This window comes from Harpia harpyja, chromosome 3 (assembly GCF_026419915.1).
Source record: "Harpia harpyja isolate bHarHar1 chromosome 3, bHarHar1 primary haplotype, whole genome shotgun sequence".
Lineage (NCBI taxonomy): Eukaryota > Metazoa > Chordata > Aves > Accipitriformes > Accipitridae > Harpia > Harpia harpyja.
This window is the reverse complement of record NC_068942.1, coordinates 77250090-77272474: the sequence shown is the minus strand read 5'-3', so window position 1 is coordinate 77272474 and position 22385 is coordinate 77250090. Positions and strand designations below refer to the sequence as shown.

The following is a 22385-nucleotide window of genomic DNA, read 5'->3' as shown; positions in this document are numbered from 1 at the left end:
ATACTGCTTGCATTTAAAAGCCTTTGAGAGCTTTATGGGCCACAGTCAAAGCTGGTGGAAATCCATGCAGGTCTGCAGCACCCTTGCAACAATGTCAGCTGACACTAGGCAAAGGATAAGGGCTGTGTGTGTTTGCATATCTTGGCTTTCTGCAATGCAAAGGATCAGGCTCTCCTCTTTTGCAGATTGTCTGCGATCCCATGAATGTTTACTGATTTTCAAGCATGCTACTCTTAATTTGCGCCAGCATTGCTGGGAAGAGCACTGGTGTTTCATTTTGGAATACAGATCTTCAAAGAGTAATGAACACTTAACAAACTTGATTTTGAAGTCTCTCAGGAAGGCTTTGAAAACAAAGGCTCAAATTCCAGAGTAAGTAGAAAGTCCTTGGTTCCTAGCGGTGAAAGCTTCCTACCAGAATTATTCCCAGAGGCAGTATAGACTTTGCATTTTGCCTCATCTAAATGCATTAGGAGGAGTATTAAATTTCACATGTGCTGCATGTTGATGTAATTCTCCTGACATGTCTGTTTGCACCATTATGAAATAAGGGATTTCCTTTCCTTTTCTTTCCACATTTGCCCTGCTCTCTAGGGATCTCAAGGATATGATCCATTGGCATACGAGGATTATGCCTTTTACACAGAGGACTTAAAAAAAGCTTCGTCATTGTGCTAACAGAGGTCTCAGGACAACATCCCACATTAGCAGTGCTTGACTTAACTGACAGCCTATGGCTGGAAGAGATCCATTAATCTTCTGTGTCATGATCCCTCCAGGCACTCCCAGCCCTGCTCAAACTATGTGCAGCTCAGTTCTTAGGATGAACACTTTGGTGCAGGAGGATCTTGAGGGTCTTTTCATGTAAAAACAACACCTCTGTGCCCTACAAGAGTTGGGGAATCTGGCATCTCCTTCATTGATTTTTCTTTGATCTGGTGTTAAGGGGGAGTATGTGTTTAAATAAACAGCCCCTGGATCTTCCTCCAGTTACCTGCAGGTGCAAGGTTAGGCTGGAGTGTGCTCTCTGCCACCCTGCGTACCTCTCTGCAGCCTGTGGAAGGGTGGTCAGCAGTCTCCGGTGGGTCTCACACCTCTGGTGGCTCAATGCTTGGCGTCAGCAGCCGTGCTGCTGTACTTGTGTCTTTATTCTGCACCACACTGTAACAGGGACAATGTCAATGCCTGCTTTGAGCAGAATTTGGGGCCTTCCCAATAAATTTTCAATGCATTTAGTTCTTGTGGGCTGTAAGGAGAGGGCAGAGTTAAGGGGAAGAAAAGGTAGAGATGGGATTTTTTTAAGCCTTTTTTTTTCCTAATAGGCAAATTTACGTTGCTAAAAGAGTGGCATAAAATGAACTTAACAGGCCAAGGGTAATAGAGGAGAGAACCAATTTCTTCATAAGTTAACATCAACCTTACTACATAGACTTGAAGGCATGCTGCCTTACATCACTGGGGGATCCGACTGATGTTTATGTTCTCAGATCCTTTATCCAGGGCTGATTGCTGTGTTTCTCAGCTCATCAGCTGCGTGGCACACAGGAATGTGTACTGGAAGAGATGAATATGCATATGGTTAGAAAAAAGTACTGGAGGACATGCCTTGCTTTTATCTTCATGTAAAGTTGTCAGCAAAGAGACTGTTATTCTTAAGAACAAAAGTTATATATGTGTGTGTGTGTGTGTGTGTATATATATATATATAGCTGATGAGCACCTACATGCAAGGAGGCACACATGGTCTACATCAGTACAACGTGCATGTAAAACGCTTGCGTGCACAGCTACAAACTGCATCCCTTGGTTTTGTCTGTGAACCGAGAACTTTTTCCAGGTGAAATGGAAACCCTCCTGTCTGTCTGTCTGTCCCAGGCAGGAGAGCAGGACTGCAGGAGAGTGTTTCTGGAAGTCAAAGCCTGCAAGTGGGGTTTTTCTGCACCGTTTGCACTGTGTGTCTCTCTTGCTTGGGTTAGTGCTGACATCTGGAGGCTATGCCGTGGCAGTGTGTGTGCACAGTTATTTCTACATGGCTTTTTGCTCATCTTCATGGTTGCATTTTGTAAGAAGCACCTTTTGGCTATCCTGCTATGCCAGGGTGATTTGACCCTGGGGCATGCCTAACTGTCTGGATATATTTGCTGAAATCCTGTTGCTGATTTGGGTAGCATTTAGCATGTTCACTCTGGTTCCCTCTGTTAGTGACATCTGCTCGTGACATGGTCAGTAGACATGAGCCCAAACTCAAATAAGACAGGTCTGGATACAAGACAAGCTGTGATCTGACCAAGTTTAAAAGTCAGGGAAAACTGAATTAGGTTTTCGGATGATGGCAAACGGACTTACTGTCTCAGCTGATGGACATCTGGAGCATCGCTGCTGTTCACAAGGTGGGGGTTAACCTACGGTGCAGGCTGTCTTACACTGCTGACCCCCAAAATAAGCCCCTATCCATAATCCCATGGGAAAGAGTGCTCTGCCTGTCCTTCTTCTCCGTGCCACCTCTCCTCACCATGCTGTCACCACATATGATGGATGGCCCTGGTGCTGGAGTGACAACATTTTTGTAACTAACTCACTTCTCTGCTTTTTGGCATCTGTGAGGCAAGTAAAGGCTTTGGGGTTTTTAGCATGAGGTTGCCATTCTCTGCTTTTGTCTATGAGCCATATTAACTGAGAAAACTGTGTGCCAAAGCAAAGCTCTTTATATGGAAATTTCTAGTCCTGCTTTTAACTTCCCAGAAGTGTAGCTGAAAGGCACCCTGGCTGCTACACCAAAGCCCTACCCACTTCGGTATGGCTTATTACTGTTTATTACTACAAATACCAGCATGCAAATTGTCATGCACCAGAAATCGTGCTTCTCCCTTAACATTTGCATCCTAAGAGGATGTTTTCTACCTTTGCTAGTCGGTTTGCCAAGGCAGGCTGAGCCCCTGCAGAAGGCTGCAGGATGTTGACTGGGAAGTGTTGTTACCAAACCCCAGCCCTACAAATGAACCACATTTGAGCAAAGAACCTGGGCAGCTTGTATTCAGGCTTTTGCTCAGAGACCTGTTACAAGCAAGGAATAGACTTTTACAGTCACTGCTGAGAATTCCACTTTTTGGTTTCCTCCTGGCAATTCGTGGCTATTTGGCATCACCAAATTGTGCTACCACTGCTGATATTACACGCAACCCTTAAGCACTTTGTAGACCTTGCTTCTGGGCCATGTTTCTCTAGAAGCTGCCCAAGCATTTCTGGGACTGTAGTGAGCTCTGCTGCACCCATTCTTCATCCCATCACCAACTTCAGGGCTGTAAGGAAGAAAGAAATAAGGAAGGAAAGGAAGAAAGGGGGGAAAAAATCTATTAAGAAAACATTTATGTATTGGAATTTTATACTGGCAATAGGGAAACTGGCCAAAGTTCTGCAGAGATGGGCCTTTAATCTTTAGTTGATTTATATATACTTTTGGGCAATATACATGCCCTGACCCCAGCATTTCTGTTGCAATAGACTTGCACAATAGAAATGCTGTATAGCTTCTGCACGTTTTGTGAAGAGGCAGACTGCTTGAATAGGGAGAATTGGCATCTAGCAATTGGAAGATGCCTATACTGGGCTTCTTGCATCTTTCTTGTTCTGAGCCGGTGTGTATTGTATTTTGAGATGAATGCCTGGACTTTTGAAGTTGAGAATAGACAGATCTCTGCTTGGTTTTCATCCTTGGTTTCTAGCAAATGTCTAAAGCCATTTTAAATTTAAGACCTTAGCCTTGTTTTTAAAGCACTCAGTGAGTCATTTAAATGAATGGAACTGTGAATTCTGGGGGATTTTCAGCAAAAATTCCGACTTATGTTTTTTTCTGGTTGTAATGCATGATTTTCTCCATGCCTTGCTATGATGAACAAACATCTTTTGCTTTGAGAAGCTGGATTCACCTCAAGCCACATTTGTTCTTTGAGAATATTAGCATCCTTCTGGCTAATCCCTCTCAAGGAAGCCATTAACTTAAATTGTAAGTTGTACCTCTCTTCATTTTTCAATGACGCATGCTTGTTACTATTATTGTTCTGCTTATCAGTTTATCTCTCTTTCTGGGGATGTATTATTTCATGCTTCAGCATCTCACCACAGAAGTACAGCTATAGTTTCCAACCACATATGTGAGAATAATTGAAAGAGAAATTTGGAAAGTCTTTATTCAGATACATGTCTCCTAAATCATGTTGAACCGGTAATTAAATGGATTCAATAATTGCCCTAACTTTAACTCAGCAAAATGAGCCTTTCCAAACCTCTGGTAGAGAATTATCCTAATCAAGTCCAGAACCCCTCATGATAGAAAATGCTGAATTTTCTAAGCAGATTTGGAGCTGCTTGAGTTCACGTCCTGAGGTGGAGGTGGGGCTGGCTGCGGGGATGCAAAAGCATGGACAAGGTTCTCTGGAGGGCAGCATTTTTCTTCCCCCCAACTTTTTAGCCCCAGAAGAGCTAAATATTGACTTTTCTAGCGTGTAACCAGCAATATTGCCCCATGCCGGTCTTCAGCCAGAAGTGCCAGGGATCCCCTTTCCTTACAGTGTGAGAGCTGGTATAAAACCTCACAGGAAATCTTCAAGACCACTTTGAATCCTGCTGGAAGGGTGCAGGGGGACTTGGCTGACACCAAAATCTGATTTTTTTTGTTTTTTTCGGGTGCGATTGTGAAGGATGGAGAAAGGGCCTTTGGAGAGTAATTAGTTATGTTTGTTAAACCAGTTCTGAGCCGGATCCAGTGCCTTTTGGTCACAAGTCAGGCAAGAAAGCACATGTCCAAGTGTGACAGAGTGGAAAACAGCATGTGTGTGGCCCACATTTAGTAATTTCTGTAAAAAAATTATCCCCCTGGCTATATGATGTTACTTTAGCCAAGCTGTTCCACTGCTTTGACTAGTCTCTCTGCTTCCAGAAGAAAACTAATCTCTCCAAATGAACTGGCTATTAATTGAAGGAGACCTCGAAAGATCCCTAAACAATCCCATACATTAATTAAAGACAGATCAAAGTGCAGTTTCTCCTATTCTCTCTGGAGGCAGTTGAATTTCTGAGGGGCTTCTTTCTGAGGGAAAGATAATTCCTCATAGCATTTCCTTGGTTTCAAGTGCAGAAATGCACACTGTTTGCTAGCTGGCAGCAAAGACGTGGGTGATGTATGAGGAGCAGCCCAGACTGAATGCAGGAACACGCTGCTGCCATTTAATCCAAGATAATATATTTCGTGATCATACTCCTGGAGTTTTTCAGCAACTGGTTTAATGTATGGGAAAGTATTTGGCTTGCTTTGGAAATGTTTCCCATTTGAAAACAAGCTGTAGTGGGAGAGCTGGCAGTTGCACACGAGGCTGCTCTGTGAAAATTGGATTTCCCTGAGTGGCGCAGTGGGGCTGGGTCACAGTCAGGGTTTTTAAACAGCTCGCGGGAAAGGCTCCAGACTGTGCAGATCTGCTGACAGAGAACCCCTCCGCCTGGTCTCTGGAGGATTGCTGCTGCCTCGCCACTTGGCAAAAAAGGGATTTCAGAACGGATTTTACTCCTGTTTTCTGTCCCTTGGGCAAGGGGAACGTGCAGAAGAAGAGCTGGAGCCTGGCTTACGCTCAGGAATTAAAAGTCTTGGGACCATTTTAAATCTCCAGCTGTGGAGGAGAAGCTCTGTTCTAACTTTGCTCTCAATTCAAGATTATTTTTCTTAACCTCAACAACTACAGAACCACTAGCTAATTTATTAGTAAGCAATACCAGGGCACCTGGTCCTGGTTGAGAGAGCACCAGACCAGGTGTTTACCAAAGGTCTCATGCATGAGCTCAGGTGGTACACTTAATTTTCTCTGGGGCCCCTACTATCTGCAGAGAAAGCAACAGCTTCCCCTTTCCGGGGTGAAGCGAGGACAAGATCTGCTGCAGTTGTGCGGTGCTCAGAGGATGATAATGCTGGGAGAAGCTGCTTGCTCCAGCCCCGGAGAGATTTGTTACTGTGCCTAAGCCCTTCAGCTTTATTGTTCAGTGTAAGCATGAGGAACAATATGGCATCCAAAAAAGTTCCTCTCCCACCCTGGCTTGCAGCTTTCCTGGGCTTTTCCCTTGCCTTTCCCAGCAGAGAGGACCACACACCCTTTGGTGCTGGCTCTTTCTTCCACATATCTGCAGCTTCTATCTCCACCCCTCCTGCTGCATGAGGCACTGCCTGCCCTTGAGGCTGCTGCAGAGTGGGCCAGCTCATCCTGGCCCCAACGCCTGCACCCAAACCTGCCATTTTGCAGATTTTTTTTCTGGAAAAATCCCTTTCCCTGTGTGACAGAGGGTATGAATGTGTGCCTCGGTCCTGCAGCAGACGTTGTGCAGGGGAAGCTGGTGCATGGGACATGATAGGAGCATACCCCGTCGCCAGCGCTGTGTGTGCTGCCAGCAAGGGTCCTTCGCATGATGGTTTGCTGACAGAAAGCTGTCCCATCCCCAGCTGACCTCCACAAAGCTGTTTCAGTGTGGTTACAAAGCAGGATCCCTGGCTGGACTAGTTCAGGGTGCCCATTCCCATCTCTTTCTTGAGAATGAGGCATGTTTTAGCCCTTAGCTAGCTCGTAGGAACTGCATAAAAATACAGGATGGCTTCCTCTGGTTCACACTGACAAATCTGCTGCCCTGGGACTTGCACTGGCCAGGGTTGTACCAGCTACATCAGCTGAAGCGCACAGTAGGAGGCAGAGTAAAACTGCCTGAACTTGGCAGAAATGCAAAGGAAGGGTGTCTGCTGCACACAGCCACGAGAGGGCACAAGAAGCAAAGCTGAGACCCTTCTTCAAAAGTCCTCCCTGCAGGTATGAGGATTTATGAATGGCTAGTCTTCTTTCTTAGGGCAGTTATCTCAATTTCTCCTGAGAGCTTTTATGTTCTTTATGCTTGTGGATGTGTTTTCTCTGTTCCCAAGCTGGCATCTACAGCTGGAGGGACACCTCAATTCTTGGTGCCTGAAGGAGGACAGCCCCATGACAGCTGTTCCTGGCTCACATTTCGCACATACCCTGGCCCTGGGAGGGTTGTTCAGTACCTCTGTGCCTTGTCTGGAGCAAGCACATCTTTACATGGGGAATGTGGCAAGAGGGGATGAGTTAAAAGGTGAATTGCCTGCACCCTATGACAATAGCGGCACAGGGCAGACTGATTTTTGGACACGGGCCGTGTTTGGTTTTCATGGCTCGTTGTTAAACACCCACCAGTGTGAAGGACAGAGAATTTCTCCTATTCTGTTCAAAGAGCCAATGCCTGGCTCTGTGCTTGTGTTTACAGTCAGAGTCCATGGGCCATCTCTCTTGCCCTTCCTGAAATGTCTCAACAAGCATCCTCAATTGCTCTGTGTTGGAATAAGATATTACCAGCTTGTTTCAGGGCTGTGTTGTGTTATTTGTCATGACAGGGAGCAAGCAGGACAGTGGGAACAAGTTAAAGAAAACCCTTCAGCAGTGTGTTGACTTCAAGATGTTCCTTGGAGGCTCTTCTTTCTCTCCATCAATAGAGACAGCAAATAGACATGGGTTGTGCTGGCCCAGAGACCCTGCCTGCCACCTTGGGGCTGGGGGGCATCAAACACCAGGAACTGACCTGGAAGGAACTATGAGAGACTGTGCAAAATGGCCATCGCACCCCAAGGCAGGACCACCTCTCCCTAAACCAGCCCTGACAGTACCTCTGTTAGGGTGGGGATGGGGTTAATTGTCCTTGTAGGAAGGGATGGGAAAAAAACAGAAGAGAAAAAATCATGCCTGGAAAATAATAATGTGAGTCAATGCTTGGTGAGAGGGGAACACAGAGAGGTGAAGAGATCCCTGCCCAGGAGCATCCAGCTGCTTTCTCTGCATGGCTATGGTGTCACCTTGTGATAGCAACAGGGTCGTGGCTTGCACAAGGACCGCTTGGTCCTATGATACCCCTGCCACCTTGCCCCAGTTTTGGTCAGTTCTTATTCCTGCTGCCTCAGAAAGGTTTACTGAGAGTGGGACATATTAGGCAAGAAGTCAGCCTTGAGGGCAACACTGGAAAATAATTTGGGGAGGGAAAGAAAGGACATATTTGGTCAGGTCTACATGCCAGGTCTTGAACCAGCAGAGCTGTTTTGGCAAGAAGTAGGGTTTTGTTTGACTGAAATAGTTATGAGTTCAACTTCAAGGCTGATTGCATCTTTATGGCCTAAATTTGCTTTATAGCTGTAATTTATTTTCCCTTTCATACAGGAATAGCTCTGGCAAGGGCTGGTCTTGCTGTAACTAACACCCAGAGGGTGAGCCGAGAACAATTATTCACTGTCTGACAAAAGAGGAACTTGAGGATATCACAAAAACCTGTCAAGTGACATGTTCAGCACCATCAAAGGGAGGTACTTTGGTTACTGGGCCTACGGACTACCTTGGGTGGGTGCTGATGTGGGTTCAGCATTTGGGCAAGTTCACGGACTTTGAAGTACAGAGACACCACCTCTTGTTTGGGCAGCCTTTGAGCCACCAACTACTGGAAGAGGGATTGCACCCCATCACAGGGGCATGGCAGAGCTGCCTCATTCTTATGCTCTTTGGAGGCATACGCTAGTAGGCATGGTCAGAGCCAGGATGTTGGACTGGACTGACTTTTAATGTAACCATATACACCCATGGGACTTTTCACCTCTATGACTGTGTCTACCACAGCTGCTTTGCCAGCACTTCAGGGTAGGGTTTTCATGTACTCTTGACACACACAAGGCACCTGATGCATGGATTGAGCCTTTAAAGGCCAGGGTCTTCACCCAGGGATGGCCTGCATGCCAGGCAGTACATCTGAAACACCATGCCCAGATTTGACATCCTTTTTTTACCTGGTTGAAGGTAAGGCTGCACTGTTTAGACAACACTTGCTCTTGGAAAGCTACCTTAGCACAACACAATAAAATCCTTTTAAAATTACTTTATTGCTCTTATGGAATACAAACATAGCAGCAAGGCTCTGATGCAGTGAGGGCTGCTCCATTCAAATCATTCTCTGTTCTTATAAAGTGCTGACAGAATAAAATTATTATAGAATTTGAATTAAAGACATGGGTTTATATGTTCTTTATAAACACCATCAGAAAGGTTGTTCAAAGCCACAGGGATAAAAGGTGAAATTGCCTTTATTCATCTTAGTATAAAACAGGAAGAGGTAGAATTAATCATTTCTAACACACTAACCTTTTTCTAACCCTGTCCATTAGATGTTTCTAGTGTCTGAACTGAGCCCAGGTCTTGTCCTTTAAACATGTCTTTCAGATCATAATAGCTTATCCAATACGATGGCTCAAATCAGGCATCTGTTAAGTTATATACCCTTATTTCTTCTTCCAAAGGTGCTATGCAATGCCTCATAAAAGCTTGTGCATGTCAGTTCCTGGAAGAGACATGATTTCTTGCAAGCAGCAAAATCCAAATAGAACCAGCAAGCTCTACCGTGCCCCTCCTCTGCATTTTTGTGGAAGCACTTTAAAAATGCCTTGCAAAACAAGTGCACTTTTCAGGTTGTCAGCACAACCTAGCTGCAAATTGAGGAGCAAATTTCTTACCATTAATATTCAGGCTTTGTGTAACTGTGAGTCTTGAGTTCTGAAATGTCATATCTCAGCAAAAGGTAGGAGAAATTTTATTTCCATGGGAATTTCTTCAGAATAATTCACTAGCAACTCTCCAATGAAGAATTCAATTCTCATATGTTATGGCAATAGTTTTGCTGTAAGAAAAATCATTTTTTTCATTTTTTGTGTGTTCAGAATCTGCTTCTAATGGCTCCATTTTCTCTGCATCCCCTCCAGCACGTGGTGGCAGTGGTTCTTCTTCTGGAATAAATTGAGCAGGCCAGTATCTTCTTTGTTGGTTTGCTTCATTGCCCTTACTCACCTTTCCAATTTGATGGAGATCCTTGACAATTATTTTTTCAGTATCTTCTAGTACTGTTGTCAATAAATTAAATAGGAGAGCAATCCAGGCAAGGCCAAAAAGAATCCAAATGGCCACCAGTGTTCGGTAGTAGGAAAAGTAAATCCTGTCAGGCTGTTTACCTGCAGAGAAGGGGAGAGAAAGAAAAAAATTAACAAGTTACAATTGCTTTGCCTGTGTAAAGTGGGCCAGCCTAATGGATTCATCAATGTATTTTACATTGAGTACTTTAAGGTGACTTTTCCATTGTAGTGGAGTCTCTCACCTCCCCAGCATTAGGTTAAGGTTGGGCAAGACTCTTGTTGTTGCAATAAACTGATAGAGGCTAGCACAAACTTGCTGGCCTGTCAAAAAGATATAATGGGATTGAGATGAACTAGTAGCAGAGCAGGATATTTTTTTCCCCTTACAACATACCAATTCCAATTCAACCTCTGCATCTACAGGTAAACGCAATGATGTGGGAAATAGTGTAAAATTGTGTTGTATTACCTTGAAAATATTCCCAAACTCGCAGAGCACAGTGGGCCGCTATAACCACACAACTATTACTACCTAGGTTATTGTAATTCTGTGTACTTCTATAAAGTGTGATTATAAACTAATAAATATTTGCTTTAAAATGTAGGTACCCTTGATCATACAAAGAGAGTAGTTGCAACTCCTACTTTACTTTTGAATGGCTTCAGGAGCTTCCTCCATTAAAAAACTAGGTGACTGATGAGGACTCACTGACACATGCCAAGAACACAACTTTCTGTGTTGGCAACCAGTGGACCGAAGCTTATTTCATGCAGTCCAAACCTCTTAGCATCAGCCAGTATCGCACACCTGCTTTTCTGCATGGGTCATTTCATTTGTTTCTTCAGATGTCAGCAATCCACCACCAACATACAGAAAGCATTTTCTCCTGCCGCACTTAGTCCCACACAATGTTGTCATCATGATACAGCTGATATGGCCCTGGCATCTGCAGGAAAACTTGGTGATACTGCTTATTGAGTGCTATAAGTCACAGTCAAGGGTGACTCCACATAGTAGATAACACAGCAATGTGCCTGGACAGGGAGACCGCAAACCTGGTGGATCATTTCCCCTTGTGAAGCTGCCCAGAAGGAGCCATGATGCTGGCAACTCTTTTTAAGTCCTGCAGTGCTCTGTACTGCACTCGATGTGCAGGATTTTTGTACTTTGTCATGCAAGAGCTCTGGAAATGGGGCAGGACTGGGCTGGTTTGTCCTCATGGATAGATATCCAACAGCTGTTTCTTTTTCTTCTGCTGGGGTTCACTTGGCAGAGGGGATTCCAGCCTTGCTAGAAAACATCTCCTTTTGTGCTCTTATCTGCAGTTCATGATGTGGGGTTAGCAAAGCAACCAGTAATATCTTTGTATTGTTAACTCAAAACTGGACTTCAGCAGGGCATAAATTCAGTTTACAGCCCAAGGGGAGTTTCACCTTAGAAGTATCACCCATGGGTATGTGTACTACAAACAGTTAAATCCAGACTCTGCCATCTTCCTAGGATGTCTCCCTACCCAAAACAGGCTTTCTCTCATGCTTGAAGTGCAACAGCTACAAACCAGTTTTGAATTACTAAAATGCAAATAAAGTCAAACCTGTTCTGTTGCACTTGGCTAGCACAAATCCATTTGTCATCTGTAATCAATTCTAAATGCATAATACTCAGAGCAGTCATTGATTCTGCTTGTTTCATTGTGAAGGTGTGAGGCATTAAACATGATCATTTTATCACCTTTGTTTAAGGCCAATTGAGATAAATCATAGAACCACAGAATGGTTTGGGTTGGAAGGGACCTTAAGGATCATCTAGTTCCAACCCCCCCTGCCATGGGCAGGGACACCTTCCACTAGCACAGGTTGCTCAAAGCCCCATCCAGCCTGGCCTTGAACACTTCCAGGGATGGGGCATCCACAGCTTCTCTGGGCAGAACCTCTGTTCCACTGCCTCACCACCCTCACAGTGAAGAACTTCTTCCTTACATCTAATCTAAATCTACTCTTTCAGTTTAAAGCCGTTATTCCTTGTCCTATCAATAAACACTGCAGGGAGAAATATTTCAGCTCCAGTTAAGTCATCCTAAAGAAGATGAAATCACAAAGCCAGAAGGCCTATCTAATTGTTATTTTTTACTGTATTTGTAAAATAATATGGCTGCAGAGGAGGAAAGTGCTATGGAGGTAGTAGTTTTAAGGCTGTGACTTGCTGTCTTTATTGTAAAACACACTTGTAATTTGGACAAGGGAAGAGAATGCACCAGTTTGATGTTCACTTTTTCTCCTGCATGGCACCAGCCACTTTGCACCTTCCTGTATTCCATATCACTGAAGTTTGAGGTGTTCAGTATCACACAGGCCAGGGTTATCAGTCCTACAGATGGTTAGGAAAGAAATGCTTGTGCCCTGTTGTCCTCCACTGCAGTGACAAAGATTGGCCCTGGCTGGAGTGAGCAAAGAGGCCACTGTTGTGTAATACAGATTCCTTGCTGATGCCTGAGTTCTGTGTTGTGTTCACAGCAATACTGCTTAACCACTGTTGGAGACAAAGAATCTTTCTCTGGATTATGTGAAAAGGGGAATTTCAGGGGACACTGGTTTCCTGTGCTTTGTAGCAAGAGGGAGCAGTTAGCTGGCTGGGATCACCTGGGGAAATGTGGCCTAATCAACTCATTGCCATTGCATGAATTAACGATCAGCTAGGCTACAAGATCATTACAATCACTAAACTCATGCAAACAAGCAAGATGTCAACTGGATCATCAAAGCACTACCCAGCCTCTTTAGCTGACTCAGAGAAATTAAGGTCAGCAGGGAACATCAGTGTCTGGAAAAGTTTGTGGGCTCCCTCTGCCAAAGTCCTGAGCCTGATGTAAGAAAACTTTCAAACATGCAGCAAGGCTGTCAGCCAGTCTCCAAGGCCCCTCTTGCATCTCTGCAAGGCTTGAGAGCCTAGGGTTTGATGTGTGGTGGATGTCTGTCCAGCAGAAAGGAACATGAGGCTTCCAGATTCTCTGTAGGGACAGCACTGGTGCTCAAGTATTAGCTTCAGAGCTTCATTCTCATATCCCCACTGACGAGAAGTTCAGGCTGGCAAGATGCTGGCCATCTTGCTGTAGAGAAATCTTTGATTTTCCATGGAGTCCAGGTGTTTTATTGCTTCTTCTGTGGACACTGATTTGGCTCCTGGTCATCATTTGGGAGCTCCTGCAGAAGCTTATTCTATGGAGAGTGTATTTTGGTCAGCAGATCCACAGAAGTGTTTTGGGAAGCACGCTAGCGTGTAGCTTAAATAGTCTGTCTTCAGGGGAAATCCTAAGCTCTGGCTTGTGAAGACAGAGAGCCCCCAGTGATGCATAGCAGACTAAAGAAGGCCACTTTTGCAGTGATTTATATGTTTAAGCCCCACTTCTCACAGAGTGAGTAGGTTTGCCCACTTTCCCATGACTGGGATTTCCACCTTTCAGTCTGTTGTGTAAAATCATGGCTTCTGCAATATGAGCACTTATTTCTTTACACTTTGAAACATAAGTCTTAGATGGCTAAAGCAGGGATACCTGTCTTACTTTGTATGACTGTTGCAAACTGTTCCCTTTGGTATATGCAAATTCCTAGGCTCCTTGAATTATCCCCCCACACTTCCCCTTCCCTCCCCAAAATACCTGGCTTCTCTGCAACCCGAAGCACCACATGTCATTATATTTAGACAACTTTGTCAGCACACACAATCCCAGAGAAATGCGTATTTCCCCCAGAACTGTACAAGGCAAAGACTAGCCAACGACTCAGAAGATTTGTCTCTGCAGTACATTGGTGGCCTGTGCAGTCAACCCATGGTAATTACAGTCATAACCCTGGTGCTTTGCTGTGTCTCCTCCCTGAAATCAACCTTACCTACTACATAATCTCCAAAGCCAATGGTGCTGAGGGTGATAAATGCAAAGTAAATTCCTTCGCTGTAGGACCAGCCCTCTGTTATCTGGAAGAAGAGTGATGGCAAGCACAGAAAAACTAGGATCCCCGTTGCCAGGAAGAATAAAAGGGTCAGAAATTTGATCTTCTTCTGGAAAAGGAAGAAACCAATTCAATTATAATCATGATTTGACACACTAGCAGGCCATATATAGCGGTGGCTGTTCAAAATGCGTGGCTATCTAGGAATACCTACTAGGACCACAGGAACTGAAGGATTTGTATTTGAGTGCTCTTCCTCTAAAAGTACCGTAGCCTCGCTCTGAAGCAGAAGAAAGCCATGTATTATGAGTGTTGCATGGCCTCAGTAGCCCTGGGAGAGGTAGTCTTTTATCTGATTGTACCATCCTCCAATGACCATGAGTATAGGAGGAATTCCTATCCAATGACTTTTACTGGATTCAGACTGTTTCCACTTTTCAGCAGACTTCAATTTTAGTTTTTAGGTATTCAGGTGTGGCACCTAAAGAACATTCAAATTTGCCTGGGAAAATAGACTTTAAAAAAAAAAAAATTGACACCATTTCTGACAGTACTATCTCCAAGAGTCTTGACTGTTGACTTTATTACTCATTGCATCAGTGCCAGAAATTGGCTCCTACCCAGTGGATACCTTACTACAAGAAGACCTTTAACAAATGAGCTCCTGATGAAGAAGTGCCTGGACAGTGACTTTTGAACCATCCTACTTCCCAGCAGTCATGAAGAAGCCTTGACTGGAAAAAAAGGCTTGTTACATATTAAGATTTATCAGCCAGACACACATATAGTTTATGTATAGAATTTTATAAGTCCAGATTGTCTAGAAATTAATGGCAACTGTCAGATAATTTTTCATGCCTTCATGCATTGTGCATGTGCTTGAATCTATATCTGACCAAGCCTTAGGTTCTATTTAAGTTCCCCAGACATGCGGAGAAATTTAGCAATTTGAACAGGGTTATCTGTAGCATTCATACCTTGTCCTGAAAGAGAATTACAGTAGGAGACACAGAAAAGCTATTCTCACTTCCTCAGTAGTGGTGAGAGAAGGGGAGGAGCTGCAAATAACTTGGGGCATAACCAGGCAAGACACATCTTTCTCTAGCCCTTTACAGGTGCCTCCTCACCTTTCAGCAACTGGGATGAAATGGACAACTTCAACCTGATGTTTCCTTTCTGTCAAAGTCAAGGGAGGAGAGGGATTGAAGGACTGCATAATGAATAAGGAAGGGTGACACACTAGGCATTGAGTCAATATCCATTGAAATCCCTACAGCTCACCTGCTTTTTACAGCTTTTTACAGCTCACCTGCTTTTTCCTGCCTCAAGATGAGATGCTTAATCATCTCTCTCTTTACTGGTTATAAAGGGAGACAGACACTTCCCTAGAGTGTTAGCTCCTGAGATAAGTGTCTAGAGAAGCAGGATGAGGCACCCACTCTCTCCATTGATTGCTGAAGGGGGCTGGATGTCTGCCATTTAGATGGGTAGACAAAATGCTTCCCTTTCTCTGAATATATCCTCTATGGTTGCCTTGTCTGTTCAGCTCTGCAAGTGAAGAATGTCTCTTTCCCTCTCCTAGCACAATGTTTAACACAGCATGAGAACAAATATAATAGAGGATAATGCCAGCATGTATCTTGAGAAAAAAACCTAGAAATGAGCTTATAAATGTGCCTGAGTAAGTAAAACTAATTACCTTTCTCATTCCTTTTTCGTACAGGAATTTCCCCAGCTTTTTACACAGCAGTGAGAGCATCTTACCAACACGGTGCAGAAAAACAATATTCAGAGGGATTCCAAACAGAGCAAAAAAAACACAGAAGATCTGGCCCCCAGCAGTTTTAGGATGTAGCGTGCCATAACCTATGAAAAAACTGGGTCAGAGGAGATATTCCAGAGAACTGGAGCAGTCCACAGTCACATTCACACCTACCCCAGCCTGGCCTGCCTTTGACCCCAAAAGATGTGGCTAGGACTTCTCAGTTCACATGCACACTTTTTTCTCTGAAAAAGGCAGTAAGCAAAGTGATTTACCCTCCATGTTTTGGGAGATGCAGAGAGTGCTGTGTGCTCCCAATCCAGCCTTAGGGGGAATGGAAGCACAATCTAAAAGCAGTTATGGAAAACATGCTCTGTCCTGTGACAAATACATGGAAAGACAGAAACCAGAAGTCTGGGGACCTGGAAGACATCAAGGCTGGAGTCCCAGGCTGTTTGTCATGTCAGAATCACATATAGCCATCTTCAGCTTCTTGTTGATCTGCCTGTGTGTTAATGACCTCCCTGGCTAACTGCCAGCAAGTTGGTATGTCCAGATACTGGCTCCAATCCTGGAGGCAGTGCAGTGTGCATTAGAATAGATGGTGCTAATTACTCCAGACCTTACTGGTGGCTGATTTATTCATGCCAGGGAGATATTTGTCTTAAAGTCCTACTAAAAGAGTATTTATCTAAGTAGTGGAACAACGGCTGCAGAACTCCAAACATGTCCTTTAATGGACTGGAGAATGTTCCTTTTAGATCCCATGAGGTACATCCCTGAGTGCAAGAGTCCTGTACTTTGTGTATGTCCTTACTCTATCAGTGACCTTGAGAAAAGGCACTTTCCCAAGCACAGTTCATCTCAAGGCATTCATTACTTGGAAAATGCAATGTTTTCTTTGGGGGGAAAGACAAATAAAACAGCTGAGTGATTTATTGGCTACTAGGCCCCCAAATGCTTGGGCTGTCTTGTGCTCCCTGTTGCAGAAATATTCCATTTTCATGACAAAACCTGGTGAAGATGGGTGGAAGTACCTGACGTGCCTTCAAAACAGACCTCTGCAGTGAAGCTGCAGAGAAACACGCAAAGCTGCGCTTTTCCTGGGACAGCCTGTCTGCCTCACTAGGGAAAGAAATTTGATGGGAAGCGACTAATTTGTTTGGCATAGAAATGCTGTAATTAAAAAAATACAGTAATACAGGTGGTGGCAAGGAATGGATTGGCTAGTAGCAGGGTGCTGACAAACCAGGGAAGCTTTATCGATATGTGAATGTTGTTGTAACCATGGAACATTTGTCATTGATGTGATAGGTCAGAAGCCTTCCTTTCTTCTACAGTGGGAGGTCTCCACATGGGTTCATGCAACACCTACACACCTGCCATGATGCTGGGACACCACTGCGTCCCTTGTGACCTGTCACACTCATGGATCAGTGGAATAGTTGTGTCTAGGGTGTAGTGGGAGTAAGGCCTCAGCTTCACTCTGCAAAAACATAGATTTGACTTTCACTGCATGAAAGCAAATCATGAAAGCAGGAGCCAACAGTGTGGATTTTATGCTTAAATTTGGGAGGCCTGCACTTTTTTGAAGGCATATTTGAGAGAAAGGGAGAGGCAGGTGGCGGCAGGCAGCCCCTGAAAAGGTCAGAACAGCTTGAAGCAGCAGTGTAAAAGTCTCAGCATTTGCCTTACCCCCTTCCCATTTTTTCCTCCTGGCATATTACTAATTCAGTATGTGCACTAACGGCTCAGCACAGGTTATTGAGACAGTGTTCATGCCCCAGCAGAGTTCATTTCTTTCCTACCATTCTTTTATGCTTTACAGCACTCTCGGATTTAAAGCCTGTTTGACCCTAGAATAAAGACCAGGAAAGTGAAATTTTTCTCCTACCCACAACTGGCAGCAGAGTGAACATTTTAACAGATGGCTCAAAAGGAAGAAACAAGTCAGAAATAATATGAAAGGCCACTGGTATTTCACAAGCCAAAATAATGCACAAAGAGCTGTGCAGTGGTGAGGTCTCAGGACCAAGTCCATTGCTGCTTACCATCCATGACGATAAAGGGCTGGAGTTTTCATCCTTGAAAGTATTATCCATTCAGGTCCTAATAACCAGACATAATAAGCATCACACACACACAAACACACATACATGGAAAGCATTAGACCTACCTATTGTGGAGACAACTGTGCCTGCAAAGAAGAAGGAGTTACTGAAATCCCAGTTGCTGTCTTCAGTCTGTGATTCATTTCCAAGAGGGTATACCCCATTCTGAATGGCTTCAGTCAGGTTCTGGGAGGGAAAGCAAAGTTCGATATCAACATGGCTGGTCTTCTGAAGTGCTTGCTGCAAGAATACTGCAGATTTAGCCAACTACTGGTCCTTTCCTGTGAATACCACTCACCTGTCCTCAGCAATACTCTGACACTATTCACACCTTTACCTCCAAGGTTGGGTAGCAGCCAGCTCATGTTTTTGAGTGTTAGTCCTTTGCCCTGCTTATGCTGACTGCTCTAGTGAGTGTTAGAACTTGTTTCTTTTAGCGTGATCAAGGACTTTCTTTTAGGCTAAGTACTTTGGAAATAATGATCCTATAGATGACTAGGACATGGCAGAGCAAGACAGCCCACTGGCTTAAGTGATGAAGTGGCTGGTTGCTGGTTTTGAGTTCGCCCTTGAGACAGCAGTGGTGGATCCAGGATCTAATCAATCACCTGTATTCAGGCACACTGAGCAGTGACTCTGATCCCTCCCAGAAAGGCATCAGTGAGTTATAGCAGGGTACATGTGACTACACAGAGAATTTCATTTTAAGGCTGTATTCTGATTAGTGTCACAGATTTAAATTCAGAGAAAGTCCATTGATTTGCAAAGCATTACACTTGGTGTGACCATGTGAGGGACTGAAAGAGTTAATTTCTCAAGCATTGTGGTGGGGCAAGTTCTGCATAACAATGAACACTGAACCACAGGTGCACCAGGTATGGCCAAAGATCAAACAATGGTTATGCCTGCAGGGAAGGAGAAGTTATTCCCCAAAGGACCCCCAAGCCCACCAACCCATTTCCCAAAGGTTCTGAAAGCACAAACTGCACACCACCTAATTAGCCTAATGACTTTGAGTGCCCGCCCAAAGGCGGGGCAAGGAGATGGTAAAAGGACACAAACTGAAACCCCATGCACGCACACTCTCTGGAACTGGACCTCTAGGCTGGACCCAGGACCAGTGAAATCTTTCTTTTGTTTTCCTCTTTCTCTCTCTGTCTCTCTTTCTCTCTCCTTTTCCATAGTCCCTACACCTCATTGCTTTAGACATAAACCCGTTGATCAAGTCTGGGACTAGGAGTGGATCTAGCCACCCCCAGGCTCTTCTCTGAGAAGGAGTCTAAAAAGCAAGAGGGTCCGCTCTGAACTTTGTGACTCAACGGGAGGGCTCTCCTTCTTCCCCGAATTGATGTATATGGTTACTACGGGTTACACGGTTGACTGAGGTAGTTTCATGCCAATGCCTGTTGAGAGAAACCCCACCACCATTATGCATCTCAAGTTCAGGCTGCTTCCACCATGAATAAAATGTTTAACTGATCGTTTGGTGCCATCTCACCTTAATTTAGCCTGAGGGAATTCCGAACTCACCACGACCCCTCCCTGGTCTGTCCAGCCCAGGTCGTGACAGACCACAGTCAGAATTCAGCCTGACTTATACACTCTTCTCCAAACTGCATGCGTGAGCACACAGGCACATATTTATATTGAGGCCTTTGAGATGAGGTTAGATGAACAACTGTCAGAAATGGTTTGCCTTGAGTTGAGACTGCCCTGCCACAGGGGTTTGACTAGATGTTTCTCCTAAGCCCCTCCAGCCTTATCATCTATCATGTCATGCATTTTCAGACTATTCCCTTCTTCCTTGGTTTTAACTCTAAGTAAGTGCTGTTAATTCTTTTTTAAAGTTAAAAAAAAAAAAAATTTAAAAACCCAAACAGTATCCAGCTGTCCCTGCCTTTAGCAAACAGAGAACATTGGACTGGACATCTGGAAGGCAGGCTGGTTTGTACAGAAACAGCCTAGATAAAATCCAGGGCTGAGCCCTGCCAGAGGCAAGACACAAGCTGGAATAAACTGCACCAGAAAAGTCTTCCCCCTGCCCCTTCCTCCCTCACTATATTTTTTGCTGCTGTCCCAGAAAATCAAAGCTAACAGAAATCATTCCACAGCCCTTGCACAAAGATTTCATTTTCTTGAAAAGTTCCTCTTTTTTTTCTCCTTCCCTACCTGCCAAAAAAATTCAAGGTGAAGAGGGTGCGTGCGTATGTGAACTGAGGGCTGGATTGCTGGTTGTTTATCAGAAATACCAGGTCTTCCCCTCCTTTCCTCATCATGTGAACTGGCCCGTTAAGAGCTTCGTTAGTTTCCCATGCAGAGATGCTTACAGCAAGGCTATTTGCCCTCCCCATTTTCTTCTGCACGGTAGCAGATAGGGCTAGGAAATACCGCAGATGAAGAGATAACCATACTCATTCTCAGCTTCCTGTGCTGTGACCAGAAACACCTTTCCCTTGGCCAGGCTACCTGTTTCACTTCTACAGCATCTTCAAAAAGTAAACCCTGACTATGCCACCCTCCTTGTAGTGATTTGAGCTTCTTTTTTTTCACCCAACAGATTACCTCAGACGTTGCTGTATTGTTGCTTTGTGCTATCTATGATGCTGTGGTAAGGGGAAACCACACCCATTCATTTCAGACAACCTCATTTTTACTGCCATGCCATCCGTAGTAGATGAGGACAGCCGCACGGAAAGTCCAATTAACAGGAGGCAAGACCCCACAGAGTCCGGACATTGTGGGATGCGGACTGTTAATAGTTAACACACAAGGTTTTTTCAAGTTACACAAGCTGTATTTACCATCATCGTGGCCTGCCTGCTCAGACCAGAGAGTGAGCTCGGGGTTTGCTAAAATCATCCAAATGATCAAATCAGTAGGAAAGCAGTGAAAGCTATCTGTGTAGCAAGGCTGAGTAGGAAACAACATCTCACAGGGAAACAGGAGAGAGAAAGGGCTTCTGCAGGACTGGCACTTACCTTCATAAACTGCTCCATCTCCGCCACCGTGAGGTGGGTGAAGCTCTGCAGAAAAGCTTCCTTCATCTGGGCAGCTGCTATTTTCTCCTGCTTCTCAGCAGTCCTCTCCAGTGCCTGGAACACAGCTGCACCCACCAGCAGGTAGACGAAGTAGCCGGCCACCAGCAAACCCGTCTGCAGCTTGCCACTGCACATGGCCTTCAGTGGGACACAGCAAGGGATAGGGAAATGAAAGGTGGCGACTGGTAAATCCCTCGCGCTCCTGGGAAGCCTCCCCCAGGCAAGAAGAGCCCTCCCAGCTCCAGTTTCCACTGAGATCCTGTGCTGACAGGGACAGCGAGCTGTCAAATACGTTCATGGGGAAGTTGGGAAAAACCCAAAACACCAACGCCCCTCCCACCCCCAAACTTTCCACTCTCTGGGTTGCATGCTGTTTAGGGATTTCCTCTTGTCTGTGAAACTCTGCCTTGCTGAGTTCTCAGGAAAAGTGGGTCAGGATGTGAGGAGCTGGCAGGTGGCCATCTCTGCTCAAGAGGCTCTGGGGACAGGTGAGGATAGCCTGCAAAGGGCCCACAGGGGAGTTTGCTTGGAAAAACATTATTTTCCCTCCTCTGCCTCCTGCGAACTCTGAGAACTGGACTCCAGAGCAAGCCCTGATGACCCCAGAAGATCCTTCTTGCCCTGTGCTCAGGCGCAGCTTCAGGAAAACACAGCTGGGCTGCTCTAATGGGCTTTGCTTGTCTGCTTGCAGTGCAGGGCAGGGTCATGCAGCCCAGCACGGCTACAACAGCTCATAGCAAAACCTTGGACATAGAGGCAAATGGCTGCAGGTTGCATACGTACCAGGCCTGGACATTCTTCTGCCAACGTTTCCTATGCAGTGTATACAAGAGAGGACATTACGGTGTTGCTGGGTGCACAATTAGATGGATTAAAAAATGGTTATGCCATCAGATTCATAGAATCATAGAATCATTTGGATTGGAAGAGACCCTTAAGGTCATCGAGTCCAACCACAAACCTCATACTGCCAACTCCGCCACTAAACCATGTCCCTAAGCACCATGTCTACACTTTTTTAAATACCTCAAGGCATGGTGATGCAACCACTTCCCTGGGCAACCTGTTCCAGTGCTTGATAACCTTTTCAATAAAGAAATTTTTCCTAATATTCAATCTTAACCTCCCTGGAACAACTTGAGGCCATTTCCTCTCATCCTATCGCTTGGTACTTGAGAAAAGAGAGTGACCCCCACCTCTCTACAGCCTCCTTTCAGGTAGTTGTAGAGACTGAGAAGGTCTCCCCTCCTCAGCCTCCTGTTCTCCAGACTAACCAACCCTAGTTCCGTCAGCCACTCCTCAAAAGACTTGTTCTCTAGACCCTTCACCAGTTTCGCTGCTCTTCTTTGGACATACTCCAGCACCTCAATGTCATTCCTCTGGTGAGGGGCCAAAGTAAATAGAGCCTAGGAATTCATTAAGACATGCAGACCCTTGGGGTCATCCACTGCTCCTGCCACTGACAGACAGGCAGGGCATGTGTTGTGGGTTAACTTCGGCGGGCAGATAAGCACCACACAGTTGCTCACTCACTTCTCACCCCACCC

At 44.9% G+C, this 22385-nt stretch overlaps 1 protein-coding gene across 2 annotated transcripts; it reads right to left on the bottom strand.

The window, feature by feature from the left end:
• Positions 1-9142: 9142 nt before the first annotated feature.
• Positions 9143-21125, bottom strand: LOC128140086 (potassium channel subfamily K member 16-like). 2 transcript variants are annotated; one of them, XM_052783494.1, is made up of 6 exons: positions 20779-21125; positions 17866-17986; positions 15627-15793; positions 13868-14036; positions 9918-10078; positions 9143-9750 (listed from the first exon to the last, which is right to left on the bottom strand). In XM_052783494.1, the coding sequence occupies exons 1-6, from the start codon at positions 20971-20973 to the stop codon at positions 9727-9729; spliced, it is 837 nt and encodes a 278-aa protein (XP_052639454.1). In that variant the 5' UTR covers positions 20974-21125; the 3' UTR covers positions 9143-9726. The 2 variants fall into 2 exon arrangements, with proteins under 2 accessions (XP_052639454.1, XP_052639453.1); XM_052783493.1 differs by having other exon boundaries at positions 9143-10078.
• Between the last annotated feature and the right edge of the window lie 1260 nt (positions 21126-22385).

Coding starts and splice junctions, on each gene's coding strand:
- LOC128140086 (XM_052783493.1), bottom strand. CDS start 20,973: ATGTGCAGTGGCAAGCTGCAGACGGGTTTGCTGGTGGCCGGCTACTTC. Junction 14,037..15,626: donor ACGAAAAAGGAATGAGAAAG/GTAATTAGTTTT, acceptor TTCCTTTTCCAG/AAGAAGATCAAATTTCTGAC. Junction 10,079..13,867: donor CTTTGGAGATTATGTAGTAG/GTAAGGTTGATT, acceptor CCTTCTCTGCAG/GTAAACAGCCTGACAGGATT.